The sequence below is a fragment of the Echinops telfairi genome, unplaced genomic scaffold (genome assembly GCF_000313985.2).
Source record: "Echinops telfairi isolate 266 unplaced genomic scaffold, ASM31398v2 ScPeMD7_41;HRSCAF=154, whole genome shotgun sequence".
NCBI lineage: Eukaryota > Metazoa > Chordata > Mammalia > Afrosoricida > Tenrecidae > Echinops > Echinops telfairi.
In genome coordinates, this window is record NW_022103939.1 from 1,149,218 (window position 1) to 1,165,644 (window position 16,427).

General features: G+C 37.7%; 2 protein-coding genes across 2 annotated transcripts; both read right to left on the reverse strand.

Annotated features, from left to right (window-relative positions):
* Window positions 1-2,084: 2,084 nt before the first annotated feature.
* On the reverse strand, window positions 2,085-3,026 carry LOC101641494 (olfactory receptor 52E5). Its single transcript, XM_004717110.3, has one exon. It carries the CDS (start codon window positions 3,024-3,026, stop codon window positions 2,085-2,087), a length of 942 nt encoding a protein of 313 aa, XP_004717167.1.
* A 12,104-nt stretch (window positions 3,027-15,130) lies between these two features.
* On the reverse strand, window positions 15,131-16,081 carry LOC101646764 (olfactory receptor 52E4). The gene has a single exon (XM_004717048.2). The coding sequence runs from the start codon at window positions 16,067-16,069 to the stop codon at window positions 15,131-15,133; it is 939 nt and encodes a 312-aa protein (XP_004717105.1). The 5' UTR covers window positions 16,070-16,081.
* Between the last annotated feature and the right edge of the window lie 346 nt (window positions 16,082-16,427).

Genomic DNA, 16,427 nt, shown 5'->3' on the forward strand with positions numbered 1-16,427 from the left:
TTAGACTTCAGATTTCTTGGTATTTTTAAATGTTGATTATATCTCTCTTTGGTTGTAAGCAGAATAATTTTCTTCAAGTTCACTAAATCACTTTTCTTTTCTTTGATTCTATTAGTCACTTCTTTTACCATGTTGTCTAATAATGTTATTTTATTGCTTATTTTCTGGAATATACTTGGTGTAGGATTATTGTTTTTAAGTTCTATCCTTTATCTGTTAAGTTATCTAAACATAATTCTCTTGAATTAGATCTGGATTTTACAGGACCTCTCCTCAGAGGACTCCTTGGGTCAGTTTTTTTTTTTTAGATGTTTGTGGCTTTTAAAATTTATTTATTTATATTGAAATTGTCCACTGTTTCCATGGCATAGTGGGGCAGCTATTTGTTTTGGGTGGGTTGCTGGGGTATGGATTGGCAGCTGACTATTGCCAGGTTGCTAGTATGAACTGAGCTTTCCTTGACTGGGTGCATGTGTGACTGAGGCTTTCTTGCTGGGTGACTGGGACATCTAGAGCCTTCCTTGCTGGGCACTGAGGACAGCTCGGACCTTCCTTGTCTTGGGACGGTGGGGATCTCCTTACTGGGTTATGGGTACACTTGGGGCCTTCCCTACTGGGGAGCAGGAATGAAAAGAGCCTAATATATAAAGGTGAAAGTATACCCAGGACTTTTTTGCCAGATTGTTGCAATGACTGGGGCCTTCCTTGCTGGGGATTCAGAGACAACTGAGACTTTCTTTGCTCAGGGTGGGGAGAGCAGAGGCCTTCCTTATAGGGCTACAGGGGTGGCCAGGGCCTACCTCATCAGGGACAGCTGGGGTTTTCCTTCATGGAATATAGCTAGAGCTTTCCTTCCTGAGACATAGGCTTGCCTGGTGCCTTCCTTGCCAGGAGTGGCTATTGCCTATCTTGGAATAGGGAAGGTGTGCCTAGGACCTTCCTTGCCTGGTTACTTGGACAGCTTGGGTAATCCTTGACATGAGGAGGGAGTGGCGGGGGCCTTCTTTGCCAGGTCTCAAGGATAGCCTGGGGTACTCTTTTCTAGGATGAGGTGGCGCCTGGGATCTTCCTTCTTTTCCACGGGGTGAAAACACCTGGGCCTTCCTCGCTGGGATGCAGGGGTGCCTGGGATCTTCCTTCAGATTTATTTTTATTCTTCTCCTTTTTGGATTAATGTAAACTTTTTGTTATTCCATTTTCTCCCTCTGATAGAGTGGCTAGGTCTCTTAATGTATTGTATTTCCTTTCCCTTAGAAATTCTTATTTAGGAGGACATGTCTTTCATTTTTGTGATTTACTTCTATTTAAACTTTTAACAATTTAATAAATCTCCATACTCTTTTCTCAACCTATTTTATTGCTTGATAGTCTACAATTATACCCTTTAATACTTACAAATGCTTTAATTTTGTCATATGCTGATATAATTTTTTCTCTTTCTACCTCTTTATTTCTAGTTGCATAATTTCTACTTTGTCATTATATAGCATTTACATAATATTCTTTTACTCATGATATTCCCCTTGTTTCTGTCTTAGACTATAATTAAACATATTTAATTTTTTATCAGTTCTTTTAAATAAATGAAATTTATTTTCTAGGAGCTCCAACAAGAAGTCATATGTAATATTCTTTTGATTTATGAATGTTTAAAATTGATTTTCTCTAATTTTTAGTTTTGATAAAGAACAGTCAAATACAAAATCCTTGGTCCATACATATTGTTCGTTTTCTGAAACTGCTACTCCATGGTTACCTTGCTTTGGTGAATATTTTAACACCAATTTAACTTTTAAAAATATATGTACCCAAATACCTACCTTCTTATTTTCCTATTGAGACAATGATAATTCCTTTTTTTTAATTTTTAAAAGTCTAGTATATTTACTAGCATATTTCAGAGCAGATTGCTCTGGGTCACTTTTTCTAGGTACACAATGGTTTCTGCCAATGAGGGAAATATGATGTAATTAGCTTATGAAGACATGACAAAGATGTCTAGTTTAAACATTTTTAGTGTTTACTTCTGTTTTGACATCATTATCATTCTATTGAACAAAAATGGGAGAACTCTTGGATAAATGTCAACGGCTTTTAGGATGAAGTATTCTTAGTACACGCTCTCTTATCTGTTTTGTTCTGACCCCATAGATAACAGGGTTAAGGGCAGGGGGAACAACTACATACAAATTAGCCAGAAGGATATGAATATAACGAGGGATGCTGTGTCCAAAGCGATGTGTCATGAATGAGAAGAGAGCTGGCAGGTAGAAGGCCAACATGACACAGACGTGGGAGCCACAGGTACTGAGTGCCTTAAACCGAGCATCCCAGGATGGGAGATGGAAGACTGCCTGCAGGATTTGGACGTAGGAAAATCCAATCACAGAAAGGTCAATGTATCCCACTGAAAAAGCTATCAAACCATAGATAATATTGATCCTAATACTGGCACAAGCTAACTTTGCCAAGCCCATGTGTTCACAATAGGTATGGGGAATAATACGGACACCACAAAAAGGCAACCTCAGGATAAGGAATATGAATGGGGTTACAAATAACAAAGTTCTGAGGATGATAACTATGCCCAAGATGGCTATAACCTTGTTGGTCAGGATCATGCTATATCTTAGGGGATTGCAGATTGCAACATAGCGGTCAATGGCCATGACTGTCAACACCACAGACTCCAGACCAGTGCATATATGAATGATGTACATCTGTGTGATGCAGGCACCAAACACAATCTCCCTGAGATTGAACCAGAAAATGCCTAGCATCTTTGGGATAGTAGCTGTGGACAGGCCCAGATCAGTGCCAGCCAACATGGCCAGGAAGTAAAACATGGGCTGATGGAGACTGTGCTCAGTCTGGATTACAAACAGTACAGTGATGTTCCCCAGGAGAGCTACCATATACACTGCAAAGAAAGGGAAGCCAATCCAGATATGTGCATCTTCCAGCCCTGGAATTCCCATCAGAAGGAAGGAGGCAGGGTGGAACTCTGTTTTGTTGTAATGAAACATATTGGAAGAAAATTATTATAGCCACATTGTTTGCAGGATTTTTCTTGCTTCCAGTGAAGAAACCACGCCTTTTTTATAAAACATTGCCTATTTCTTGGAAAAACAGAAAATCCATTCTTTAATTCCATAGCACAGGAGAGGCGACCTACAGAAGGAATATGAGTTCCAGTCAAAGTGACACTCAAACTTGGAAGTGTTTGCCTCACCTACATAGAAATTGTGCAAAACATTTACCAACAATCCTGGTTCCCTATGTTTCTCTTCCCTTCAATCCTGAAGAACAAATTGCATATAACACTTAATTAATAAAATTTGTAGAATTAGTTTTAGCTAGAACAAAGTTCCAACTCTTGGATAGACAGCTGAAAATGCTTTTCCCACAGATATTTCCTTCCCTAGCCTTCTCTTTGAACTCCTTTCCTTTACTCACCTCAGGCATCATTCTTATAAAATACTGCTACAGATGTTTGGGTTGTAGGAAGCTCCTGTTTTACAAGTACATTGGCGATATGTCTTAGGATGTTTATTTCTTGTTATTTCAATAAGAAACAAGATACTGTGCGGTGGTGGTGGTGGTGGTGGTGGTGTGTGTGTGTGTGTGTGTGTGTGTCTAAAATATCACTATGCTACAGCATTAAGATTGAGGGGGAGAGGATACAACCAGTCTGATGGGGGAGGAACTTGGTGAATATTTGAAAAATATACCAGGGGGATTAGAAAGGTGATACATGGGAGGGAATTCAATGGAAGTTGGGGACAGCTGATGTTTAGGTCTGAGTCAAGAAATGGAGTTAATAAACTTATGCCGATAAGGAAATTTTTATATCATTCCAACAATCCAGTGTGCCATCCTAGAGCTATCAAACACCATGACTCATTGTGTTAAGTTTCCTTTCCTAAACAAATAAACATTCTACACTCCCAAATAGTTTACAGAATCATTTCAAACCATAGTGCTTTATATTTTATTAACTTATTTTCCGTTTTTCCTCAAGTATTTGGACAAACCCATAAATACGGATTATCCCATTATGTTATCTTGACCGTGGCAGTGCTTATAGTTCTAGCTTTTTCAAAATAAGAACAATGCAAGGTCAAACTTTTCTAAATAAGGGAAGGTCTATAGTTTGTATTTATTGATGGTGTCATTAGAGTTAGAGTTAATAGTGATGGGTGAGAATATATCTAAATTGGCAGCAGACTTGTTAAATTACAACAGTTGAATCTGTCAGTTGTGCCCTGGGGTTGAGTCAGAATGAACTTCATGGTAATTTATCTTGTTAGACCCCATTTACAAAGAAGTCAAACACAGATCAGGTCAGTTAAGTAACTTTCCCAAAATACTCAAAATATCTCTCTGAATCAATAACTGATCATTTTTACGAGTCATTTAAAAATATGTAACCCCCCTCCAATCAAAACCAAACCAAGCAAAATCAAATCCACTGCTGTTGATTCCACTTCATAGCAAATCATGTGGCAGAATTGTTTTGTAGAGTTTTCTTTAGGGGAGTAGACTCCCAACTCCCTCTTCTGGGGCTACTGGGTGGGTTTGAACCACCAATTTTTGATTAGCAGTTTAATGTTAAACTTCTGTGCTACCAGGGCTCCTTTCTCTCTTGCTACTTACCTTGAAAACGGTCCTATCTAACAAGGACTTTGACTGAGTCAGTGGAACTCCTAAGTTTAAAGGATCTCTTTAGTTATGTGCAGCATAGCCAGGAGATGATTCACCTACCTCTGCCCAGCATAGAGAAAAAAAATTGTCTAGAGCTGGATACCACAGACGGAAACCTGCATGTAAATTCTTAATAGTCATGGCCAAAGATTTATATCAGAGCTGTAAACTCCTGGGAGGGCACCTCTAGCCGCACAGTGTGCTCTGTTTCTTAACTTGGGGACTTTGATACTCCAGAGGCTAGAGCTCTATACTTTCTGGTCAAAGATACTCTCTGGTTTCAAATGACCTTTGTGCATCCTCTCAGGGAGTTTTCTCTTCGAGCAAGTTCTATGAGTCTAGTCCTTTAGAGCCATCCTGAGCTCTCCCACTAGCACTTTAAATCTCAATATAATACCACATGAATGGTTATTTTGGGCAGCAAGGCAGTGATGACAGGGAAAGATCACTATAGGAAACACACCAGAGTTCCCTCAAAGTCAGTTTAGAACATCTAGTATATTCAGCCAGAATTCTCATTTAAATCTTCAGACCCTGAGCTATTAACTATTGTTAAGAATAACAAGATGATTTTGTGGAATGTATAGTACCTCTTACACTATATATTTCTATATTATATATAATTATACAAACATAAAAATAATTGTTTATGTAAATATACTTATATGAACATAATTAAATTGCATATGTAAAGGATATGTATATTCATAGGAACATATTAATTAAAAATATGGATTTTTATCCACTTGCCTCTTCTGTGATTTTGGTCTATTTAATTTGCTGTGCAAGCCCTGGTTTGCATTTGGCAAAATGAGAACAATTATCTCTACTTGTAGTGTGGTTGTAATGAAATGACAAGATAATGCCTAGACAATGCATTTGTTTACCAGAGGTTATTTGGTAAATAAATGCTGGATGTTACTATTTGCTGCCATTCTGTCCTGTGATTCAATATCTCTAATACACACATTGAAAATACTCTTACCTCTGTGAACCTCATATTACTCCTTTTTCCCCCATAAAAGTGATGAAAGTAGCAATTAACCTTTCATGTGGTTTTCCTCAAGATTAAATATAAGACATTTGAATAGAATAATAGTATTTGACAATTTATTAAAATTGACATTAATTTTTTATGAATAGACTGTGTTTTTTGGTGTTGTGTCTGAGTTGAAAAGTGCAAGTACTTTTTAGTTCACTAGATTGCTCACATGAATTTCTTGGTTAGATGGCAGTGGTTTATTTGTAAAAGAAATGTATTTGACTTGAACACTAGATGTCAGTAATGCTAAAAAAAAATCAAAATTCACTGCCATTGAGTCAATTTGTACTCCTCTAGGACAGAGTAGAAATGCCTTGTGTGTTACACTGAGACTGAAGGAACAAGTGTCATCTTTCTCCCGTCTAGCAGCGGGTGATTTTGAACTCCTGACCTTGGGATTAGCAGTCCAGCGCAAAACTACTGCACAACCAGATCTCATTAGTAATGTTTCAATGACAAGCAAAGGTTGTTTTTCCCAATTTTTAATGAACACTTACTATGAGCTAGACAACATATTAATTGGTGACTCAATAAATATAAGTGAAATATGGAAAGTTTGATTACTATTTGGGAATTATAGATAGTTTGTTATATCAAGGTTATATCAGATGTTTCTTGAACAAATAAGAAAGGTCTAGTACGCACTCAGGTGGTGCAGTGTTTTACATGTTGGGCTCCTAACTACAAAATCAGCAGTTCAAATCATCAAGAACATCATTTGTTCTTCAGTGGAACGATGACATTTCTGTTCCAGTAAAGATGTACAGCCTCAGAAATCTATAGGGATAGTTCTACTCTGTCCTGTAGGGTTGTTATGAGGTGGAATTAACTTGATGGCAGTGGGTTTGGGTAAGTGCTGTAGTAAACCCAACAAACAACTAATTTTCAAGATGTGTCAAGTATATTTTTATTTGCATAGCCCCAAGATTAATCACCAGCTCCTCTTCAGAGATCCTTGATTTCTTTTATTATGAAAAATGTGATGGATAAAAAGTGACTCTTCTTGATCATTTGAAACATCTACAAAATTTGATGTCATACTATATGTTGTCATGTCTGTTTTGGAATTGCAATGTTAATTTTAGAAAGTTAAATGTTTTCAATAGAAATGAATGTTATAAAACATCAAATAATATCTCTTGTGTATTGTTCATATCTTCATTTTATGTTGGGCCTCAGGAAGAGTTTCCCTTAAAATTATGAGATTTTTATGTTGGATTATCTAAGAATGCACCCATAGAACATCCAGGGTGCTTAAGAGATTGCTTTTTTTAAAAAAAATTTTTGTCCTTGATACAAACTCACTAGATCTCATATTGTATTACTTCAGTGATTTTTTTGACTAACTCTTGGGATGCCTAGAAAGAGTAAAAAGAAATTCTAATCTATTAAAAAAGGATTCTGGAAACTAAAGAAAGGGAAAATATCTGATATCACTGATTTGATTCCAAAATAATTCTATAGAATACCAATTGAGAATATGTAAAAATATTGGCCTTCAAATTTTAATTTATGTATAATTGTCCATAATTACCAGTCCTATTTCCTTTATGGTTTCTCTACACCTTGCCTACATGTCTACAGTGGTTTAGGACCCTGGCATGAGTTTGTTAATACATCTTCCGGCACCTTGGCTTTTATAACCAATAAGAGTCCTACTTTACTTTCTATAATAATATATGATACATTATGTATGAAATAATTTATACAAGTCCACATGAAAGGACTTCAAAAAGTTTTTGAAAAATTGAATTAAAGATAATGGTGCTTTCCCCAGACACTTGTTGACACCCCCTCCCCTCCGCTCCCCACTTTGTGTCTGTGTACGTGTATGAGACTTGGCTTAAAATCAGAAAAGGATTGTACCAGTTTTCATAATTTCACCATACTTATTCAATTTGTTGCTGAGCTTATAATCAGAGACACTGACTATGAAGATGATGGCAACAATACAAGAAGGCTCATTGCAATCAGCAATATGCAGATGGCATAATTTTTCATTCTGAGAGCCAAGAGGACTTGATGCACTTACTAATGAGCATTAAATAATCAAGGACTGTGGTCATCAGGGTGGAATGTACTTTACCCTAAAGACAACAAATATCTTCACAACTGGACCAATAAGCAACATCATGATAAACAGAGAAACTATCAAACTTGTCAAGGATCTCATTTTACTTGCATCAATAATCAGCACCTACTGAGAAGCAGCAGTTAACAAATCAAATGCTGTATTGCACTATACCAATGTGCAATGAAAGACCTCCTTAAAGTGTTACGTAAACAAAGATATCACCTTGAGGATTAAAGTTCACTTGACTCAAGTCATGATATTTCCAGTCACCATGTATGTATGTGAAAGCTGAACAATAAAAGTGGAAGATTGAAGAATTTTCTTGCTTGAATTATGGTTTTGGTGAATATTCTCAAATATATTATGAACCACCAGGGAATTAGCAAGATATCCAGTAAGAAGTATAGCCAGAATGCTTCTGAGAACTGAGGATTGGTAGACTGCCTCAGCTGACTTTAGGCAGGTTATCAGAAGGGACCAATCCCTGGAAAAAGGACATCATTCTTGGTGGGGCGTCGACAACAACAACACCAACAGAAAAGAAGACCCCGCAATGGAATGACTTGACACGGTGATTGCAATAATGCACTCGAAGACAGCGACGATCATGAAGATGGTGTAGGTCCAGGCAACATTTTGTTCTACTATACATAACGCCATGATGAGTTGGAACCGGTGTGTCAGCACCTGAAAACCACTTATGTATTATTTTGCAGATTTTTCAATCATCTCATATGCACGGGAAGGCTGGACAATGATTAAGGAAGACAGAAGAAGAATCGATGGCACTGAATTATGGTGCTAGTGAAGAGTAAGAGAAGTACCCTGGACTGTCAGAAGAAAAAACAAATAGGTCTCAGAAGAAGCACAACAAAAACGGCCCTTAGAAGCAAGGATGGCAAAACTTCGTTGTATATACTTTGGGCATGTTATCAAGAAAGACTAGTACCTGGAAAAGGAAATCATGCTTAATAAAGTAGAGACTCCAATAAAAAGAGGGACAATTCACCATGAACGTTTGACACAGTGCTTCCAACAATGTGCTCAAATATAACATCAATTGCATGCTGTGGCACAGGGTTAGGCAAGGGTAACTACCAGTTGGAACTGGCATGACAACCCCTAACAGCAAGAGTTTGTCTCTGAATACTAATTTCTCTCAGACTTTGGATCATATGGAAATAGATGTCAAAGCAGTAGTAGTTTGAAACTGTTGGAAAAACATTTTTTATACAAAAAAGCTTAATATTATTAGTCAGCAGGGAAGCAAAAAATTAAAACTACAATCAGATACAAGTTTTCCCTCAAGAGTCTCACCTGAAATGCAGGTATTTTACTCGAGAGTAGAGCAGCCAATCTACTCACCCCAAGTTAGAGAAATAAATAGAGCTTTTTATTCAAAGGCATACATCAATCAGTGAGGAGATGGACAGTAAAACAGGCTATCTTTGTGGTGTAGTTAGAACACAGAGAATGTGTACTTTTTACTCTGAAACTTACACTTTGGGGAGTCACGTATAGAGGCTTCACATTAACTCAGGTTTCAGGGTAACTGTGAGAAACAACTGCTGATTATGAGCAGCAAGCAGCAATCTCACTGCCACTGGGTGAAGGCTGACTCATAGCAACCCTATAGGTAGGGTAGTACTGCCCTGTGAGTTTCTGAGACTCTAACTCTTTATGAGAGTATAAAGCTCCGCCTTGCTCTCAAAGGGCAGCTGGTGGTTTCAAAAGTCAGAACTTGTAGACTGCAGTCCAGTGGATAACCACAACGCCAACCAGAGCAGGAAAGTTCTTTAAGTCTTAGGGAATTGTGTGAACGGAACAAGGGAATACTGCAGGTTTTCATATCAGGAAAGGTGTGCATGAGGTTTGTCACCTCTGACCACACTTATTCTATCTGTATGCTGAGAAAATAATAAGAGAAGCTGGATTATTTAAAGAAGAATGTAGTATTAGGATTGGAGGAAGACTTATTAACAATCTTTGATATGCATATGCAGATGACACACCCTTGCTTTCTGACAGTGAAGACTTGGAGCACTTGCTGGTGAAGATCGGGATTGCAACCTTCAGTATGGATTTTGACTCATTGTAAAGAAGAGCAAAATCCTCACAACTGGACCAATAGGTAACATCATGATAAATGGAGAAAAGGTTGAAACTGGCAAGGATTTTGCCTGGATTTAACTGTCAAGGATTTTGCCTGGATTTGATCCACAAATAGTGCTCATGGAAGCGACAATCAAGAGATCAAAAGATGAGACTTTGTTTTAAGTACATTAGGCTCATTATAAGAAGAAATCACTCCCTGAAAAAGGACAACATGCTTGATGTGTTAGTCTGGGGGGACTAGAGAAACAAATTCCCAGACACTTATATGTGTGTAAGAGAGAGTTTTATATCAAAGAGTAATTGTATATTAAGAAAACAGCCCAGCCCAGTCCAGATCAAGTCCATAAGTCTGATATTATCCTATATGTCTAATACCAGTCTATAAATTCCTCTTCAGACTCATGAAACACAAGCAACGACGCTGAGTGCAGGAAGATCACAGGGCAGTGGGTGAAAAGTCTTGTGGATCCAGTATTGGTGGAAGCATCTCAGTGCCAGTGTGGGCTTCAATGTGGCTCTTCCAGCTTCAGGGCTCTGGCTCCAGCAGTGTAGCTCTATGTGGCTTGTCAACAGGAATGTCTCACAGTGAGAGAGTGTATGTTCTGCCTCCAGGGAGGATGACAGGAGTTCCAGAAATTCTCAGGAGAAGGCCATGCCCACCTAGAGGCCTCATTGGCTGTGACCTGATTGACAGGCTAGAATCTACCCCTTCACAAGTTGACAGATTATGTAACTGCCACACTTGGTAAAGCAGAAAGGCAACCAAAAGAAGATCCCTGAGGAGATGAACTGATAAAATAGCTGCAAAAATAAGCTCAAAGATAACAATGTGATGGATGGTACCAACTGGGATTTCATTTTATTGTACATATATTAGGTCACCATGAGTAGGAAATGATGGTACCTTACAACACCACCAATAGCAGCAACAACACTTCTATAAATTCTGAAGCCTGTGTTTCCACCATGTTGGTCCACGAAAGAGGAAGCATCTCCAGGATATGATGGATTGACACGGTGACGACAGCAATGGGCTCAAACCTAGCAACAATTGGGCTTTCCTATTGTTAGGACCATTGAGTTGGTTCTGACATATAGAGACCTGTGCAGAACAGAACGAAACACTGCCTGGCCCTGCATCGTCTTCACAATTGTTCCTATGCTTGAGCCCATTGGTGCAGCCACTGTGTCAATCTACTCCTTGTCTGTCAGTTTTTCGTACTGTGGTGACTTATGTGTTGCTGTGATACTGAAAGTTAAGTCATTGATATAAATAAAGTTCAAATGCCAGCAGGGTCACCCCAAGTGAGCAGATTTCAGCAAAGCTCACAAACAAGTGGTGGATTTACACAGTGTCTGTAACAATGGGCTCAAGCGTAGGAACAACTGGGAGGATGGTGCAGGACAAGCAGTGTTTCATTTTTTATTGCATACGGTTGCTATGTCATAATCAACTCACTGGCACCTACCAACACAATCCTTTCCCCAATATTCTGCATGCTTCCCTTTATATGATGTCAGATGGCAGTCTGGGCAAGCTTGAGGGACCCAAATGATCTCCTTTTCTTTGGGCTTCAGCTTTGGGGAGCAAAAGTTCCTCTAGAGGAGAGGAGAAATATCAGGGCACTAAAGTGGTGGGGATAAAGTTTCCAAATGAAATCTGTAGGATAGCCCTCGAAAAGTGAGGAGATACGTTGGCGTGATGGCAAATTTTCTTGGTGCAATGCTAATTACATTTTTCTCTCCAATGTAGTTTTAAATTGTCTTAAAATTTATTCATAATATATCTCTATCATTTTCTTGGTTTACTTGAGGAACTATATCAAATTTCCTTCTTTGGAATATCAAGAAACCATCACAGTAACCTTCTGAACTGACCTTCTCTGCTTTGGATTTAACTATACTAGCAGATCCCCTCAAAAACCCCTCTTTTGACAGGACTTCTTTGGAAGCACATGCATGAGACTAAGGCCTGTGTATTACTAGGAGAGCTTTACTAGAAAAGCTTATCTCTAGCTGGCTTCTGATCACAGAAACACCTTTAAATATGTTTTGTTTAGAATAACCCCTTGCACGCATGAATCTAGACACTGGTAGTAATGGTTGTTGTTTTTTACTTACTTTCGTACACATAAAATATTTTCTGCCTCAATCACTTAAAAGAGTTTATGGTCAAAAGAACGTATCTGCATGATTATCTGCCTTCATATTTACATGAAGCTATGCTGAAGATGGGTGTAATTTATACATTTTATGAACATGAGTTCTTACCTGTAAGTGGGAGTCAGTTTTGTTTGTAAAATAAAGGGATAGATAAAACACTTCTCATCATTTTTACATTTACAAAATTCTCTATTCCCATAAGATTCTAGGGGCATGAATCAAAAATAGAACTAAATCAAATTTTATAACCCAGCCTCACGGACACGAGGCCATCCCATAAAATGCTATAGGATGCAGGAACTGTGCTTGAGTGCAACTTTCATTTAAAATGTCATATATAAGCTGACTGGATTCACATAAACTACGCTGGTGATGTTGCTTTCCTTCTCTGCTTGGCTGAACATGTTCCTATTGCTCAGTGCGCACTCCTGTGTGCTGCTAATTGCTTATCCTCACCATGCAGACCTAGAGAGAGCAGAGCGAGTCATAGGTCAAGAGTGCTATGGTCAGTCACAAGTAGAAGTTGAGTATGTCTTTCAATTGATTTAAAAAGTAAACACATTCTTGTTGTTGAACTTTGGTTTGGATCTCTTGCTTTGAGGGTGTTCAATGAATGGTGTCCTGGGACTACCATATATTTATATTTTAAGGCTCGCCTTGATTTCTTATGACATATAGTAGACTGCCAGGCATTTTGCCTTTGTGAATGAGTTTTATTGAACGTTTTTTCTCTATCACTAATCCCCTTGCTCATGTAAATAATGTTTAGTCACTTAAAAGTTTAATCTCTATAAGTCAATGATTTATATATTGCAGTCTGAGAGCTGGTCTATATTTGTATGGTTTCCTTTTCTCAACAGTGTCTTAAGATCAATACCATTGGCTAAATTAATGATACCATCAATAGAATTACCTTATGTCCCAGAGAGATTATTTATAAAGTTCTCTATTGTAAAATGATAATGTCTCTAAAGTGAACCAGAGACATACATTAACCATAGATACATGAATGGATTTCTGGCTCACATTTAATTTTAGACTCAATCTAAGAACATTAGTTTCTATGACAGCGATCTACTCGAAGTTCACCCTCATGAAGAGAGTGCTGGAGGTATGGGTGTTATAGCAAAGTATTGTGAGGAAATCAAGTGGTGCCGGGCTATCAGAAAAAATAGCATTTGGGGTCATCAAACAAGCAATCAGCTAAGTTTACCTGGAAGAAGTACAGCAGATTGTGTGATTCAAGTAAAATACAAGCCCAAAGGAGGGAACAGTATCAGAGCTTAAATTCCGAACACCCAGTTTGTAGAAGGCTATGAATGGCAATGGAAGTTCAAAATCCATTTGCAGGGTCTACACATGGATCAAACCTCTGATGAATCACAGTCCAGGGATGTGAACAGCCTTGCTTTGAGACAGAGGGGATTGTAAAGTGGATTATGGCAGACATAGTTAGGTTAAAATGTCACACCTTATCATTTGATCTCCCTTCTAACCCATTTGAAAGTTATTTCAATTTTTAATATCTTTTACTTTCCAAATGAACTTTTTCTCTGTTTTGTTTTATCAATTTGTGTATGTTTTACTGTGTATGAAATATGGGCTGGGTGGATCTATGCGGACAGTAACTGGATTAATGGTTACCTGGGGACATAGCAGGAGAGATTGGGGGGAAATGGTGAACTAACCATAAAGAATATGAGAAGAACATTTCTGAAAGTGATTGTGATGTGATTGAACAACTCAATAGGACTGAATGATTAAATGGTATGATACATAAATTATATGCAAATAAAATTATTTTAAGAGTATACAATTATATAGTGAAAATGTAGCTCTAGTAAACATTGGCAAATGACATGAAGTTAATTCATTAAAAAGTACAACATGCTATTAAGCATGAAAATTATACAATCAGATGAATAATAAAAGAAAATAAAGGGAATAACAAATGAAAAAGAAAACCACATTCCCTACTCATACCTGGAGTTTAGAAATGGAACTAAATATTAAGTATCTACAGGATTGATAAATTATACTCAGATTTTTCTGAGTTTTATGTCAGTCCCCAAGTTGTGCTTAAACAGTACATGACCATGATTTGATTTTATGATTATTTAAAGTCCTGTATAAATGGTGTGGAAGATAAAGAAAGTAGTAAAATATAAGTCAATTAGATTTAAGCCTACACATGCATGTTATTATTTACACCTAAAATGACTTTGCTTTAATTGAAAAAATAATACCATATGCTTTAATATTCATATTGTAGTCTCTCACATTCTTAATTTCATAAGGGCATTTGTTTATTGGATAAAGAGTGAATATAGGAAAGGGACAGAGAAGAAAGAAGAGGAAGGAAAAAGAGGAAAAATACAAGTATGGCAGTGTGAAGAAGTCTAGAGATCATAAAAATATATATGAACAATTATTCCAAAGGAAGAGGAAGAAATTTGAGAATTGCTATAACAATGCAAATTTATGGATCAGTAGATGTTCTAATTCAAACATTGTAACAAGCCAATGCATAATCCTATTTCCATAATCTATAAAAATGAAATTATTTACTTAAGTGATACCTTAAGTTTTAATCTTACCAATAAAGGAAGATAGATAAAGAAATTGGGATAGTTAAGACTCTTCTCCGTTTGCCGTTGAATTCCAAAGCCACAGCTCTCAGGACATATGCATTCTTCATTTCTCTCTACACTTTTCCTACTTAAACATAGAAAAAGGGGGCAGGCCATATAGCTTTCATAGAGAAAGATGAGACTTTCTGATCTCGTTAGCATTTATAGTCTCAGAGAGCCACAGGCAGAGCCCTATTCTGTCCTGTCCAATCACTATGACTCAGAATTGACTCAATGGTAGTAATTGAATGAGGATATCTTTGTTTTACCTGTGAATCCTAACTGCTGCTAATCAAAATGAAAAACTGGGCTTCCAAGATCCTTTATTATGGAAAATGTGAGGGAACAGGTTACTACATATTGGGAATATATGGCTACATATATATTTTAATCTTTACAAAATTATTCTTTCTGTACAAATATCTTCAAAACTTGCTCCCGGATTTGCTTGGTCCTGACTCCATAGATGACTGGGTTCAGGGCCGGTGGGACAACGACATATAGATTAGCCAAAAGAATGTGGATGTATGGGGGAATGTTGTGGCCAAAGCGGTGAGTCATAAATGAAAAAAATGCTGGTGTGTAGAAGCATAGCATGACACAAACGTGGGAGCCACAGGTATTAAGAGCCTTTAGTCGGGCATCTTGAGTGGGAAGACGAAAAACTGCTCGAAGAATGAGCACGTAGGAAGAGGCAATCAGGATTACATCCACAATAATATTAGAAATCACCATAAGCCCATAGATGATATTGATTTTGATGGGAGCACAGGCCAATCTGGCCAGGCCCATGTGCTCACAGTATGTGTGAGGGATGACATGATGCCCACAGAAGGGCAGCCGCAAAATGAGAAACACGAATGGGGTCACAAGAACTAAATTCCTTCCAACAACAACAGAAATCAGAATAGTGATGGTTTTATTGGTGAGGATCATTGTGTATTGGAGAGGGTTGCAGATGGCAACAAAGCGGTCATAGGCCATAACCACCAGGAGAACAGTCTCCATGCCTGTGAACATATGTATAAAGAACATCTGAGTAAGACATCCTCCAAAGCTAATTCCAGGGAGATGGAACCAGAAGATCCCCAGCATTTTGGGGATAGTGCACGTTGACAAACCAAGGTCAATCATAGACAACATGGCCAGAAAATAGAACATAGGTTGGTGAAGACTGTGCTCAGTCTTGATCACAAAAAGGATGGTGATGTTCCCCACCAGGGCAATCAGGTACACGATACAGAATGGGAAAGCAATCCAGATATGTATAGTTTCCAGACCTGGAATGCCCATAAGAATAAAGAAGGGCGGATGGAATTGGGTGTCATTGATAGAAGGCATTTTCCTAGCCAGTGTCACTGAAATCCTGTTACGAAGGAGGAGTTTCACTTTCTTTAATATCTTCTATCCTGGAGAGATGGAAAGACCACTAATCAGTTTTCTCTTGCTAATCATAGGAGCAGTTTTATTTAAAACCAATATTAGTCTTTCATTTCTAGATAAAAACTGGGCAACCCTCTTAGCAAAATGGGAAGCAATGTGATTCTTATTATTTTGGAAAATATATTTACTGGAAGAGAAAAACATGATTTATGTCTATGCATAGTGAGTTTTTCAGTGTTATTGTAATTGATAATGTTTTAAAATTCCCAGCTGTAGATTCTAATGTGATTAATATTTACGGATATCATTCATATAG